The sequence below is a fragment of the Cornus florida genome, unplaced genomic scaffold (genome assembly GCF_030987335.1).
Source record: "Cornus florida cultivar Cherokee Brave unplaced genomic scaffold, ASM3098733v1 CherokeeBrave_3.0.0_Hap2_Chr11, whole genome shotgun sequence".
Lineage (NCBI taxonomy): Eukaryota > Viridiplantae > Streptophyta > Magnoliopsida > Cornales > Cornaceae > Cornus > Cornus florida.
This window is the reverse complement of record NW_026775581.1, coordinates 72,421,663-72,436,799: the sequence shown is the minus strand read 5'-3', so window position 1 is coordinate 72,436,799 and position 15,137 is coordinate 72,421,663. Positions and strand designations below refer to the sequence as shown.

The following is a 15,137-nucleotide window of genomic DNA, read 5'->3' as shown; positions in this document are numbered from 1 at the left end:
GGTTGATATATTTTGATTTAGGTAAATTACTTAAAAATTTAAAATTATTTGTTTTGCAAACTTAATATAGGTCAACAAATTGAATTAAATCACACAATTTGTAATTGGATCTCCCTATGCAGAAATTACTGAAGGCCAACAAATTGGAATTGCTTTCATCACTTCAGACTCTAAGTATAAAGCACAAGTGCACAACAAATTGGATCAATTGATATTCAAGGTAAGTCATTTCTTCAATTATTATTATTATTATTATTATTATTATTATTATTATTATATATATATTTTATTCCAAATTTTTTCTTAACAAAATTACTTAATATAGGGTTTGGTTAATTGGTTGATATATTTTGATTTAGGTAAATTACTTAAAAATTTAAAATTACTTGTTTTGTAAACTAAAAAGTCTAAAATAGAATTAAACAACAGCACTTATGTTAATTTGGAAAAAGCAGACAAGCAGTGATACTGTGATAGAATATCAAAAAGTAGAAACTACACAAGCAGTGATAGAATGTTAAAAAGTAGAAACTGCAGTCTACAGCTGTCAGCTAGTCTTAGCATGGTATTGGTTGATATATTTCGATTTAGGTATTTTTCATCTAACTCATTCTTTAATTTTATTAAGTTAAATAATAATGGCTCAACATCAACCTCTAAATAAGAAAGTGAAAAGTATGTCTGTTCTCTCATTCTATCAAAAGAGAGGCCAAATGAGTAACGATGGTCAATCGAAAAATGATATACCTAGTGGTAGTGCATCTAACATTGATGATGATCAATCGAAAAATGATATACCTAGTGATCTTGATTTGCAACCTCCTGCCCTACCTCAAGTTGTTAAACCCAATCAACTTCACTCCACTTCTATTGAAAGAGATCCTGGGTTACGTATTCAAATACATGAATACCCTGTAAATTAAATTTATGAGGTTATACAAGCTTATATCAATTTGGGGCCTTATCAATCTAAACTTTCCAATTATCCTATCTTCAGATGGAAAGCAGAATCAACGATTTAAGTATAAATGGTTCAAGCAATTTCCTTGGCTAGAGTATTCTCCTTCAAAAGATAGAGTATATTGTTTTCCATACTTTCTCTTTGAAAATACGGTGGCGATTCGTTCTTCACTTGTAGTTGGTGGATTTAGCAGTTGGAAGAGAGTTAATGATGGAAAAAATTGTGTATTCTTGAAACACATGGGACTTCAATCCTCACCACATACAAAATGTGCCATGCTTTATGGGAATTTCAAGAAATCGGCACAACATATTGATAAAATGTTGAATGCCCAATCAAGAGATGAGGTTTTGAAGAATCGAATGCGGCTTAAAACAACTATTGAAATCGTTCGGTTGCTAGCATTGCAAGGAATTGGTTTTAAAGGCCATGATGAAAGTTCAAGTTCATTAAATCGAGAGAATTTTATTGAATGTTAAAGTACAAAGCGGAAGGAAATGATGAACTTTCAAGTGTTATCTTAGACAATGCTCCACAAAATGCCCAATATATACATTGCTCCATCAATTCAAAAAGAGATTCTTCATATTCTTGCAAACAGAGCGAGAAAAATGATTTGTGATGAAATTACAGGAGGCAAATATTATATTCTTTTTGATGAAGCATAAGATAAGTCTAATACAAAGCAATTGGCTCTTGTTTTAAGATATGTGAAGCATGATGGCTTAGTAATGGAATGTTTTTTTGCCATTGTGGGAGTTGAAAACACATCAGCATGAAAACACATCAGCAGTTACGCTTAAGGATGCACTATATGTTATTCTTGGTCGGTTTGATCTTTCAATTCAAAATTTGAGAGGTTAAGGGTACAATGGTGCTAGTAATATGCGCGGCGAATGGAATGGACTACAAGCATTATTTCTTAAAGATTTCCCATTTGCTTATTATGTCTATTGTTTTGCTCATCGATTACAACTAGCATTAGTTGCAGCAGCAAAAGATAAGATGAATATTTGGCAATTCTTCTCTCACCTAACTTGTATTGTCAATCTTATTGCTTCCTCTCCTAAGCGTCTTGTTGAATTAAAATCTTTTCAAAGGGATGAGATTGCATGTATGTTAAGCACAGGTGAACGTGAATCTGGTAAAGGGGCTAATCAGATTGGCACCTTACATCGAGCTAGAGCTAATCGTTGGAGCTCACACTATGATTCTATGAAGGATTTGATTTGTATGTATACAGCATCCTGCAGAGTTGTTAAAGTCTTAGAAACGGTGGACAAAGTCAATAGATGTGTGGGCAAGCTTCAGGTGTTTACAAGGTAATAAGAAACTTTGAATTCAAATTAATTTTACACCTAATGGATAACATTATGAGATTCACTGACACATTTTGCTAGGCCTTGCAATGCAAATCTCAAGAAATTCTAAATGCTTTGAAATTAGTCTCATCGACTAAAAATCTCCTTCAAAAATTCAGAGAAGATGATTGGGATATTTTTCTTGCCAATGTGGTGTCATTTTGCAATCGACATAACATTGATATACCTGATTTGAGTTCTCGTTATGTAGAGGGTACAGGTCGTCATTGTCAGCAACAAGATCATATTACAGTTGAGCACCATTATCACTTTGACATTTTTAACTCTGCAATAGATTTACAATTGATGAAGTTAGAACATAGATTCAACAATGAAGTAAAGGAACTTCTTACTCTTAGCTCAGCTTTGGATCCTAGTGATTCTTTTAAATCTTTTAACGTGGAAAAGATATGCAATCTTGCTGAGAAATTCTATCCTTGGGACTTCACTGACCAAGATGTTAAAACATTAAAGTTTCAGTTGATCCATTATCAACTTGAAGTATCTAGTGATACCGAGTTTCAGAATATTTCTTCTCTTACTGATTTAAGTCAGGAACTGGTTGTAAGCAAGAAGTTTGAGTACTACCCTTTGGTTGACAGATTGATCCGTCTTGTGTTGATTCTTCCTGTTTCTACAGCAACTGCGGAGAAAACATTTTCAAGCATGAAACGTGTTAAAACAGCGATGCGTAGTATGATTGGAGATGAATTTCTTGCTAGCTACATGACCATCAATCTTGAACGGGAGCTAGTTTGGAAAATTGACTTGGAGTCTATTATTGACGAATTCGAGTCTTTAAAGACTCGTCGAGCACAACTTAGATAGATATTTTGTAATCTTTGAATTTAAATATTTATCTATATTATGTTATAATTTTTTCTTTTTTCTTTTTTCTTTTTTTGCTTAAGAAATTTTGTTATTAAATTTATGTTTAATATTAGCCCACCCCAAAGAGAAATCCTAGATCCGCCCTTGACGTGTTGTTTTCATTAACGTACATAAATGATGGGATATATGCACTTTTATAAAGGCAGAGAGAGAACTAATTTTCCTTTTTAGTAACCTTAATTTAACTTTCCATCAAAGTAAGAAATAAATAGGAAAACACTTCTCTAATAATTAATTACTATAAAGGTAATTTATAAGTTGACCAAATAATATAATTTTAATCTGATATCTATTTACTTAACCACTAATTAATGAAATATTTCATATGTTTAAATCATGTGGGTCACACAATTAATAAATAATCTTACCGGTTGGGGAGGGTTGCTTTTGATCATCTCATTTTGAACCAAATCTTCATATGCTGAGAATAATGGACAGTTGGAAGAAGATGAAAAAATGTAATAATTATTAAATCTTACCATGTTGCCATTTTGGTGCATGACAGATAAATCCGAGCATAGAACATCTGGTGTGAAAACTTCATTGATATCAATGTCCATCAGAAAGTTTAAAGAAGCATCTTATTAAGGTGCCGGGTTTTCGCCTTGATAGATCAAGTTTTTGTTTCCAGTTGTAGCTGATTTTGTTCAGGTGGGATGAAAGTTGTATTGCAACCAATATTCACTTGAGGAATATTTCCCGCCACTTCCAATTCTTCATTATTTGGCTTCTCTTCAGATTTGAGCGGTTTGATGGAGGACTTTGATGTTTGGCCATGCAATTTCTTCGCCAAGTTCGTGTTCCAGTAGTTTTTGATTTCATTATCTGTTCGACCTGGAAGTCGTCCAGCTATCAAAGCCCACCTGGGCGAAAAATAAACAAAGAGATGAATGAAATGAAATATATATGTGTGTGTGTGTGTGTGTGTGTGTGTGTGTGTGTGTGTTAGGATATGTGTGCCCTAGCATAGCAAATTCTAATTTTGGATTGTAAAAGTCATGATTTCTTATCTGGATATTATTATTAAAGCATTATACAATTGGTGAATGGAATGTATTATTTTTCGATTCTTTATGGAATTGATGGTGTCTACTTGATTACAAAATATATTTATATATGTATGTAATGGCAATTAATACTATGATATAAATTAATAATCATAAATGGTTTAAAGTCGGTAATTATGGATAGACATTTAATTAGTTAAGACTTAAACCGAGTCCACGATAGATTGAGATATATTGCGAGAGCTGTCGTATGCAATTGCTCTCTATCACAGTCATGGCTTTTGACTCTCAAGCATGAGTGAAATATAGACTCTTTTATTAATTAATAATTACTTTGATTTGTTCGGCGGATACCTCGGGATCCTTAGATCGACACTTTGGGTAGTTATGTAATTAATAATTAGAGGTCTATATTCTCAATATTTGCATCAGTGCTATTTGTATTTATTTTATTTTGATTATGGTTGATCACAAATTAAATTCGAAGGCATTCGTATGTTTTAGACAAATGTTTTCTATATATATTTATTTAATAAATTATTATTATTTTTTGTCAAATAAATATTTTATTGTGATCAAGCCGGAAATAATCAAAGGTAACAAAATAATTATATTAATTATGTTGTCGGATTGATGGCTTTAATTATCCGATAAATAATTAAGCATAGAGGGGTCAAAGTGCAACATTGACTTAGAGGTTATTTACTATTTAATTGGAGTGCAATTAATTTCTTTTAGTGGAGTAGAAATTAATTTATGAATTAATTGAATTGGGTCCATGGTTTAATGGACCGGACCAATTATTAATTTATAGGAGCCAAGAAAATAGTAAGCCCAAAAGGATTCTCACCAATAGCCCAAGTTGATATTGGAGTCATGTTAGGATTGAGAAAGTTGAATTAGAGATGGAGAATGATTTATTGTTTCCTTATTCTTATTTTTATTTTGCCTATATATACATGAGTTCATGTATATTCTAGGTGTGACTTTGAAAACAAGAAAAAAGAATACACTTTCTCTCTCTAGATTTTAGGATTTTGTTTTCTCTTCTAAAGGAGGCTACCACCAGCCTAGATTCCAAGGTCATTCATCAAGGCATATTGGTGATTCCTAAAGGGAAGATAATAATCAAAAAGAAGGAGAAATGATCTTGCTAAAGGGATCTACAATAAGTGAGAACATTCACTTTAGAGGAAAGTTCAAAAGGTTTACTCAGACCTTTGATGTAAGTATTCAATCTGTTTATTGAATTATGCATCATCTTTTATTTATCTTTGTATAAAACTTGTCTCTATGTAATGAATCAAGATCCATGATTGCAAATTCCTCAAAAGTTTTAAAAACTTGCACGTTTCCCAACAGTGGTATCAGAACACATGGTTTGATTCATTACTAGAGAACATGTGTTTATAAAAATCACATTCATGGATCCAAATTATATATACATATATAAAATTATTGATATATGTTGATGTATGATTTATTATGTTGATATATATTAATACATGATGATGTATGTATAATTGTGAATGGATGATAATGTGTGTTTGGGCCATGGATGAAGCTTATAGGTATATAGATTGTAATTTTATTTTTAGATGAATGTAATTAAGGCTTTGTTTTAGCCGTTTGAAAATTCAATGATGTAATTTAATTTTTTCCATTGTATTTCAAATTGTAAGTATTTATTAAAGCCTTGTAATATTCATTAAAGGATGCTATGAAGCTTCAAGAGGGTCCGAAAGGGTTAAATTATGCTTCAGTAATTTTCTGAAATTTTTCTGAATTTTTCAAAAAAATTCTGAAATTTTTTTGAGGCTTAATTTAATTTTCTGGAATTTTTCGAATTTTTTGGAATTTTTTCGGCGTTTTTCCGGTGGCCGGAGCTTCGCCGGCAACGAGAAGGGGCGTCGGAGTGTGGCACAGGTAGGTAAGCCTGGTGCGTGTTCTTCATGCGCCAGGAAGTGGCAAGGAGAGGACAAGTTGGCGCGTGGATCTCACGCGCCAGCCAAAGGTGTGTCACCCTCCACGTGCGTGAAGGCACATCCCACGCGCTCCAAGCGCGTGAGGGCACATCCCACGCGCCCCAAGCGCGTGCCGGCGCGTGGGAGTACGTGCAGCATGCCCTAGGCGCGTGCCAGTGCGTGTAGGGTCCTCCGGGCTCGTTCCAAGCGGCGTTTTGCTTCTCCTGACGCGTACAAGCTTCCTATAGGTGTTTACAAACAGTTAAAGGACGCTCGTACAGCAAAAATAGTTTTTAAATGTTAAAAGCTGAATCCATTAGCCTTTTATATTGCTTCTGTTTATTATTTGATGCATGGAATAATTTAATGCTTATTATAATTGTTCATGCATTGGATCCATGATTTTTAACTAAATGGCTTGATTTATATTAATTAAATTATGAAGATAAATTGGATTTGATTGCTAATTAATTTGAGGGCATTTATTGGGAAACAGAAAAATTATTTTTGTAAATTATTTTTTGCCTCAAATTAAATATTAGTGAATCATTTAAAATCCATATATTTTCTAAATTTAATTGGATTAAAATCAAGGCGTTTTGCATGCATTAAATCATGAATTGAAAACCCTAGTTTTATATTATTAAAAGTTGAGTGGGAGCGGGGATTTTTATACATTACCCCATGGCCTTCGTAATTATAATCATTGTGATTAGATCTTTAAAAATAAGGCTCCACGCATGATTTAAAGAGTCTAGATTACAAGAATGGTTGTCTCACGAAAATATATTTATTAAATAACCATTATAGTTAGATCTTTAAAAATAAGGCCCTACGCATGATTTAAAGAGTCTAAGCTATTAATGGCAATATATTTAATATTTGTTTTTCTGTTGGAGCATTAATTATGTTATACACTCAATCTAAAATCAATAGTATTAGCTCCCCAACGGAGTGGTCTATACTAGGTGATTTTAGAAAGGCTAAATCTAATCGGGAATTATTTCATATATAGATAAGGCATTGTCTAAAGAGATATGGAAATAATGAGTTGTTCTCGTCAATAAGTAATAATGAATTCCGCCAACCGGATAAGTTATTGGCATATTGATTGTCCGATTTTTCATGCAATGTGGTTTAGGGACCCACAATTAATTAATTATTTTATACTTGCATGATTATTATTATTCACTTTATTTATTGTATGACTGCTTTTATTTTCAGATTTATCATGACTAGCTAATTATATCGATTGGAAAAGACAACTAGATATTGTACTCACATATGAGGGGTTGAATTATGTACTTACTACTCCTAGACCTTCTCCACCTTTGCCTGAGGATCCTCCTGAGGAGCATGAAGTTTTTAAGAAATGGAATAAAGCAAATGAGATGACTAGGTGCTACATTCTTGCTTCACTCTCGAATGTACTCCAAAGTCAACATCTTCAATATCTCACTTCTGCAAACATCATGCTTAACCTTAAGGAAATGTTTGGGCAAATTGGTAAGAGTGCACGCCAAAATGCTATGACAAATTTGATGACCATTAAGATGGTCCAAGGTACTTCAGTTCGGGAACATGCTTTAAAAATGATTGGTTTTTTAAATGAACTGGAGATCCTTGGATGCAACTTGGATGGTGAACTTCAGGTTGACATGATTATCACTTCATTGCCAGACTCATTTAACTCTTTTAGGGTTAATTATTATATGAATAAGCTTGAGTACACACTCGCTGAACTATTGAATGAGTTGGTAACCTTTGAAGGGATAAACAAAAGCAAGGGTGCATCTATCAACTACACTCAGTCTGCTGGACCATCCACTTCTAGGCCCAAGAGGAGGGGCAAGAAAAATAAGAAGGATGGTGCCAAAACTGTGGTTGTGCCAAATAAAGTAATCCAAAAGGATAAGGGAAAGAAGAAAGTGCGGGTTGAAGGCGAAGGAAACTGCTTCCATTGCGGTCAACCGGGTCACTGGAAACCTAACTGCCCAATACTTCGCATACAAGGCAAAGGAAAAGGTATATTCATTGTTGAGGCATGTAATGTGGTTGAATCTATAGATTCCTGGTGCATAGATTCTGGAGCCACTAATCATGTTTGCAATTCATTGCAGGGATTCCAGGAGTCCAGAAGCCTCAATGAAGGAGAGATATACTTGCATATGGGATCTAATGCTAAGGTGGAAGCTAAAGCAGTGGGAGTGGTTCATATGCAGTTTGATAGTGGGAGGAGTCTTATTTTAGAAGATTGTCTTTATGCGCCAAATGTTATGCACAATTTAATTTCAGTTTCTTCGTTGGTTTGCAAAAATTATATTTTTACTTTTGGAAAAAATGTTTTAATTAAATTAAATGGTTGTGTTATAACTTCTGGTGCATTGAAAGATAATCTATATGTTTTAACTCCTAGCTCATATCAAATGCAAAATTATGAATTAAATGTAACTTCATCTAGATTGAATGTTAAAAGAAAAGCAGTTTCTCCAAACTCATTGTATCATTGGCATCTACGATTGGGTCACATCAATCAAAATAGGATTCAAAGGTTGGTTAAAGAAGATTTATTACCTTGTGAGGCAGAGGAGCCTATGCCAACTTGTGGATCATGTATTGAAGGAAAGATGACTCGAAGGGCTTACTCAGCCAAAGGATATAGAGCCAAAGAACAATTAGAGTTGGTGCACACAGACGTGTGTGGTCCCATGAACACCCAAGCGAGAGGAGGGTTTGAGTACTTCATCACTTTCATTGATGATTATTCACGTTTTGGATATATTTACCTAATGCGACACAAGTCAGAAGCTTATGGAAAATTCTGTGAGTTTCAGGCGGAAGTGGAGCGTAGATTAGGTAAACTTATCAACACACTTCGATCTAATCGAGGAGGTGAATACCTCTTGGGGGAGTTCAAGGATCATATGGTCAATGAGGGTATTGTGCGCCAGTTATCCGCACCTGACTGCCCTCAACAGAATGGAGTGGCAGAAAGGAGAAACAGAACTTTACTTAACATGGTTAGATCTATGATGAGTTTTGCTACATTACCTCTATCATTTTGGGGATTAGCCTTAGAATCAGCGATGTATATTTTGAACTGTGTTCCATCCAAGTCTGTTTCAGGAACGCCATATGAGCTGTGGTTTGGACATAAACCTAGTTTAAATCACATGCATATATGGGGGTGTCCAGCACACGTGCGAAAGAAACAGGCAGACAAGTTGGAAGCAAGATCAGATGCATGCTTGTTTGTTGGCTATCCTAAAGGCACTAAAGGTGGATTATTTTATGATCCCAGGGACAATAAGGTTATTGTCAGCACTCATGCTGTTTACCTGGAGGATGATTATATTATGAACCACAAACCTAGTAGCCAGATAGTGTTAGAGGAGATGGTTGGCACGTCAGATATACCCCCTATGGACACACCTAATATAAATACTGAGAATGATGAGAGACAAGAAGTCCATGTTGAATTACCATCATCTAGTACATCGATTCTTGCACCGGTCCTTCGGCGTAGTGGGAGGACTATCATCCAACCCGAAAAACTCACACTTTTGGGTGAGGTCTATGAGGCAGTCCCCGATAAGCATGAGTCGGACCCAGTAAGCTATGCGGAAGCGTTGACCGATATAGATGCGAATCGTTGGAAAGATGCCATGAATTCAGAGTTGGAATCATTGGTTGTAAGTGGATCTACAAACGAAAAAGAGGAATGGATGGGAATGTTGAGACATTCAAAGCTAGACTGGTTGCCAAAGGCTTTACTCAACGTGAAGGTATTGATTATGAAGATACATTCTCACCAGTTGCAATGCTTAAATCTATTCGCATTCTTTTGGCCATTAGTGCTTATTATGACTATGAGATATGGCAGATGGATGTTAAGACGGCATTTTTAAATGGCCATCTTGAACAAGACATCTACATGAGGCAACCAGACGGTTTCGTGGTTAAAGGTCGTGAGGACTGTGTATGTAAGTTGAATAGGTCTATTTATGGACTTAAGCAAGCTTCACGCACATGGAACATTTGTTTTAATCAGGCAGTCAAATTATTTGGCTTTGAACAAAACGTGTTTGAACCTTGCGTTTACAAGAAAAAACAGGGTAATGTCATCATGATTCTCGTTTTATATGTTGATGACATCTTACTCATTGGTAATGATGTAGAGGCTTTGTCATCAGTTAAAAGGTGGTTGTTCAATAAATTTGAGATGAAAGATCTTGGAGAAGCAAGTTATATTCTTGGGATCAAGCTTATGCGAGATCGGGTTAAAAAGAAAATAGGCTTGTCTCAAGAGTCTTACATTGACAAAGTTCTGATCAGGTTTGGAATGGAAAACTCTAAGAAAGGGTTTTTGTCATTTAGACATGGGTTGGCTCTTTCTAATGACCAGTCTCCCAAGACTGATAAGGAAATTGAGCAAATGAGCCGGGTACCATACGCTTCGGCAGTTGGTAGTCTCATGTATGCCATGGTCTGTACCAGACCGGACATCTGCTACTCTGTAGGGATTGTCAGTAGATATCAGTCCAATCCTGGACTTGATCATTGGTCAGTTGTGAAGAATATCTTAAAATACCTTAGAAGAACTAAGAATCTAATGCTCATTTATGGAGGTGATGATCTGGTTCCAGTCGGATATACGAATTCTGATTTTCAATCAGATCCTGATGCCAGGAGATCTACATCTGGATATGTGTTCAAGTTCAATAGAGGGGCAGTTAGTTGGAAAAGTGTCAAGCAGGGTTATACTGCTGACTCAACCATGGAAGCAGAATACATTGCAGCCTCTGAGGCAGCAAAAGAAGCTGTTTGGTTGAGAAACTTTCTAATTGAACTGGAGGTTGTGGAGCACATAGATCGGCCTATGACGCTTCATTGCGACAATAGTGCAGTTATAGCCCAAACCAAGGATCCAAAATTTCATAAAGGAACAAGACACATTCAGAGGAAACATCATATGGTTCGTGATATAGTAAAGCGAGGAGATATACTTGTGGCCAAGATTGCATCGGAACATAACCTTGTTGATCCGTTCACAAAGGCTTTACCGATCAAGATGTTTGATCGTCATATGGAGAACATGGGAGTTAGATGTGATTTGAATTGGCTATAAGTGCAAGTGGGAGCTGTTAGGATATATGTGTCCTAGCATAGCAAATTCTAATTTTGGATTGTAAAAGTCATGGTTTCTTATTTGGATATTATTATTAAAGCATTATACAATTGGTGAATGGAATGTATTATTTTTCGATTCTTTATGGAATTGATGGTGTCTGCTTGATTATAAAATATATTTATATATGTATGTAATGGCAATTAATACTATAATATAAATTAGTAATCATAAATGGTTTAAAGTCAGTAATTATGGATGGACATTTAATTAGTTAAGACTTAAATCGAGTCCACGATAGATTGAGATATATTGCGAGAGTTGTCGTATGCAATTACTCTCTATCACAGTCATGGCTTTTGACTCTCAAGCATGAGAGAAGTATAAACTCTTTTATTAATTAATAATTATTTTGATTTGTTCGGCGGATACCTCGGGATCCTTAAATCGACACTTTGGGTAGTTATGTAATTAATAATTAGAGGTCTATATTCTCAATATTTGCATCAGTGTTATTTGTATTTATTTTATTTTGATTATGGTTGATCACAAATTAAATTCGAAGGCCTTCGTATGTTTTAGACAAATGTTTTCTATATATATTTATTTAATAAATTATTATTATTTTTTGTCAAATAAATATTTTATTGTGATCGAGCCGGAAATAATCAAAGGTAACAAAATAATTATATTAATTATGTTGTCGGATTGATGACTTTAATTATCCGATAAATAATTAAGCATAGAGGGGTCAAAGTGCAACATTGACTTAGAGGTTATTTACTATTTAATTGGAGTACAATTAATTTCTTTTAGTGGAGTAGAAATTAATTTATGAATTAATTGAATTGGGTCTATGGTCTAATGGACCGGACCAATTATTAATTTATAGGAGCCAAGAAAATAGTAAACCCAAAAGGATTCTCACCAATAGCCCAAGTTGATATTGGAGTCATGTTAGGATTGAGAAAGTTGAATTAGAGATGGAGAATGATTTATTGTTTCCAGATTCTTATTTTTATTTTGCCTATATATACATGAGTTCATGTATATTTTAGGTGTGACTTTGAGAATAAGAAAAAGGAATACACTTTCTCTCTCTAGATTTTAGGGTTTTGTTTTCTCTTCTAAAGGAGGCTACCACCAGCCTAGATTCCCAGGTCATTCATCAAGGCATATTGGTGATTCCTAAAGGGAAGATAATAATCAAAAAAAAAAAAGAAAGGATCTTACTAAAGGGATCTACAATAAGTGAGAACATTCACTTTAGAGGAAAATTCAAAAGGTTTACTCAAACCTTTGATGTAAGTATTCAATCTGTTTATTGAATTATGTATCATTTTTTATTTATCTTTACATAAAATTTGTCTCTATGTGATGAATCAAGATCCATGATTGCAAATTCCTCAAAAGTTTTAAAAACTTGCACGTTTCCCAACAATAGGTACGTAGAGGATAATTCAAGAAATTCAAGTGAATGTTGCAGCCTCATAAAACTTCCGTGAGAAGTAATTTCAATATTTGGCGTTGGAATATATGCAACGTGAAAACATTGTTCAGTACTGATATATATATAGTAGGTTTTGTTGTAGACCTCTTATATTGTGAAGGATTATATTGCTAGATATATATATATCCAACAGCTTAAGAACCATTAGTATCCCCACCTGGTAAGAGTTACTTGTACTTAAAGGGATTAATTCAATGGCATGCATTTTGCTTTAAAATTCAGGACAAGAATGAGGAACAAGAATTAACCTGCTGCCCTAAACATAAACAAATATAGTCAATTTTATGTGTGTGTATATGTGTGTGTGTATGAAGAAGTATAAGAAAAATTCAGGACAAGAATGAGGAACAATGAATTAACCTGCTGCCCTAAACATAAACAAATATAGTCAATTTTATGTGTGTGTATATATATATATGTGTGTGTGTGAAGAAGTATAAGAACATGCAAATAACGTTTGTCACCTGTTTCCAAGCAGATTGTGAAGTCTGATGATGAGGTCCTCTTCATCTTGGGAAATGTCACCTCTCTTTATATCAGGCCTCAATTAATTTAGCCATCTTAGTCTGCAACTCTTCCCACATCTCTTTAGACCTTCAAAAATATATGGTAGTAGTACAAAACAAAATTACATTAAGGTCATGGTTACTTGTTGAAAAACTTAAATTGGCCCCTCTTTAATGAACAATTATATACGTACCTGTTCTTTGAGCAACAGTTCTCCATTTCCCAGGTCCATGTTTCTTGACATAGTCTATGAGAGATTGGTCTTCTTGGGAGGACCATGCTCCTGTGTTCGTGCCATCTCTTTCATACGTGCTTCTAACCATTTCTCTCACCTTTGATCACTGTGAGTCTGTAACACCCCTCTCTCTCTCTCTATGCTCTATATATATATATATATATATATAAACATTGGTAAGAGTACTTATTAGTATATATATATATAAACATTGGTAAGAGTACTTATTAGGACTCGAGTATGTTGATAGCCATAGGATGTATTTTTTACATGGTCCTGGCTTCAGAAAATTATGTAAAGGAGCAACCAATGTTGTAAGGATATACAAGAACTCGAGTATGTTGATAGGATGCATTTGCATGGGGACCCACATGCACGTAGACAGGTTTACAATGGTCTGGCCAAGGACGGATTCAGAAAATTTATTATGTAAAGGGACCGGGGCAGCCTGGCTATGATGTGAGGGCAATTTAAAGCATCTTTTTTTCCACGTGTCAAGCAAGACCACCAAAAAAAACAGAAAAAGAGAACAACACATATAAAATACCAAAAAAACTAATAATTTTAGTGGCACCAATAGCCCCACAGGCCGATAGGAGGTTCGTACCTAGTACTGGCCAATAACAACTTTACACATAAGCAAAGGGTAAAACTCATTTGTAATTTGAAAAGTGTGCAGGTAATATTTATCACATTCAAATTCAAATCTCACCCTGGCAGTATAAAAAATGAGCAAATAAAAGATTCTGACCCTAAAAAGTGATATGTGCAGGTCATGTGATCAAAAAAGACTATTTAAAACCAACACTATCTTTTTTAACTTTTCAAACTGTCCCTCATTCATTACTTCCTTATTTCTATATATAATACCACACTTTCATTATTTCTCTCTTTAAATACTTTATTTATATTTTATATTTTTCTCTTTCTATAATTTCTGTTTGTATATATTTTTTCCTTGCCATTATGTCTCTCTCTAACCACGTATATAAATTATATTTATTTAATACTATCAATAATAGATAAATTAGATTTATCTTTCTTCAAAAATTATACTTATATCCTAATGTATATCAGAAGCTCTTTACATGTCCATTTGTGAGATGTTGTGTCGCATGTATATATACAATAATTTATATTTTTTTTATAAAAATAATAATATTTTCTAAAACATAAAAGTGATTTACATATTATGCTAGTAATTTATTTTCTCGTATTCACATAATCAAATAATTAAATAATAATTTATCAAAAAAAAAAATAAAATTAAATATCAATAAGACAAATATCTATACACCTAAGTATCTATACCTATTATATACTATTTTAAGAATGAAATCTTTAGTGAAGTATTAAGAGTTTATCATTGGTATTAAAGAAAATAATTTATTTCGTACAAAAAATATATACTATTTTTATATTTATTTATATTACTATCCAGTAATTATTCATAGGAATGTGATTTGGCACTTGACTTTTTTTTCTTAGTTAGCACTTGACTTTATATATATATATATATATATATATATATATATATATATTAAATTATATTCATTTGATTTTTTGGATACAG

The 15,137-nt window shown here is 33.7% G+C and overlaps 1 protein-coding gene and 1 pseudogene across 1 annotated transcript; one reads left to right on the top strand and one right to left on the bottom strand.

The window, feature by feature from the left end:
• Nucleotides 1-1,846: 1,846 nt before the first annotated feature.
• On the top strand, nucleotides 1,847-3,150 carry LOC132281283 (uncharacterized). Its single transcript, XM_059783000.1, has 2 exons — nucleotides 1,847-2,283; nucleotides 2,442-3,150. The coding sequence occupies exons 1-2, from the start codon at nucleotides 1,847-1,849 to the stop codon at nucleotides 3,148-3,150; spliced, it is 1,146 nt and encodes a 381-aa protein (XP_059638983.1).
• Nucleotides 3,151-3,670: 520 nt separating this feature from the next.
• LOC132285890 (transcription factor MYB1-like) lies at nucleotides 3,671-13,861 on the bottom strand (annotated as a pseudogene).
• Nucleotides 13,862-15,137: the final 1,276 nt, after the last annotated feature.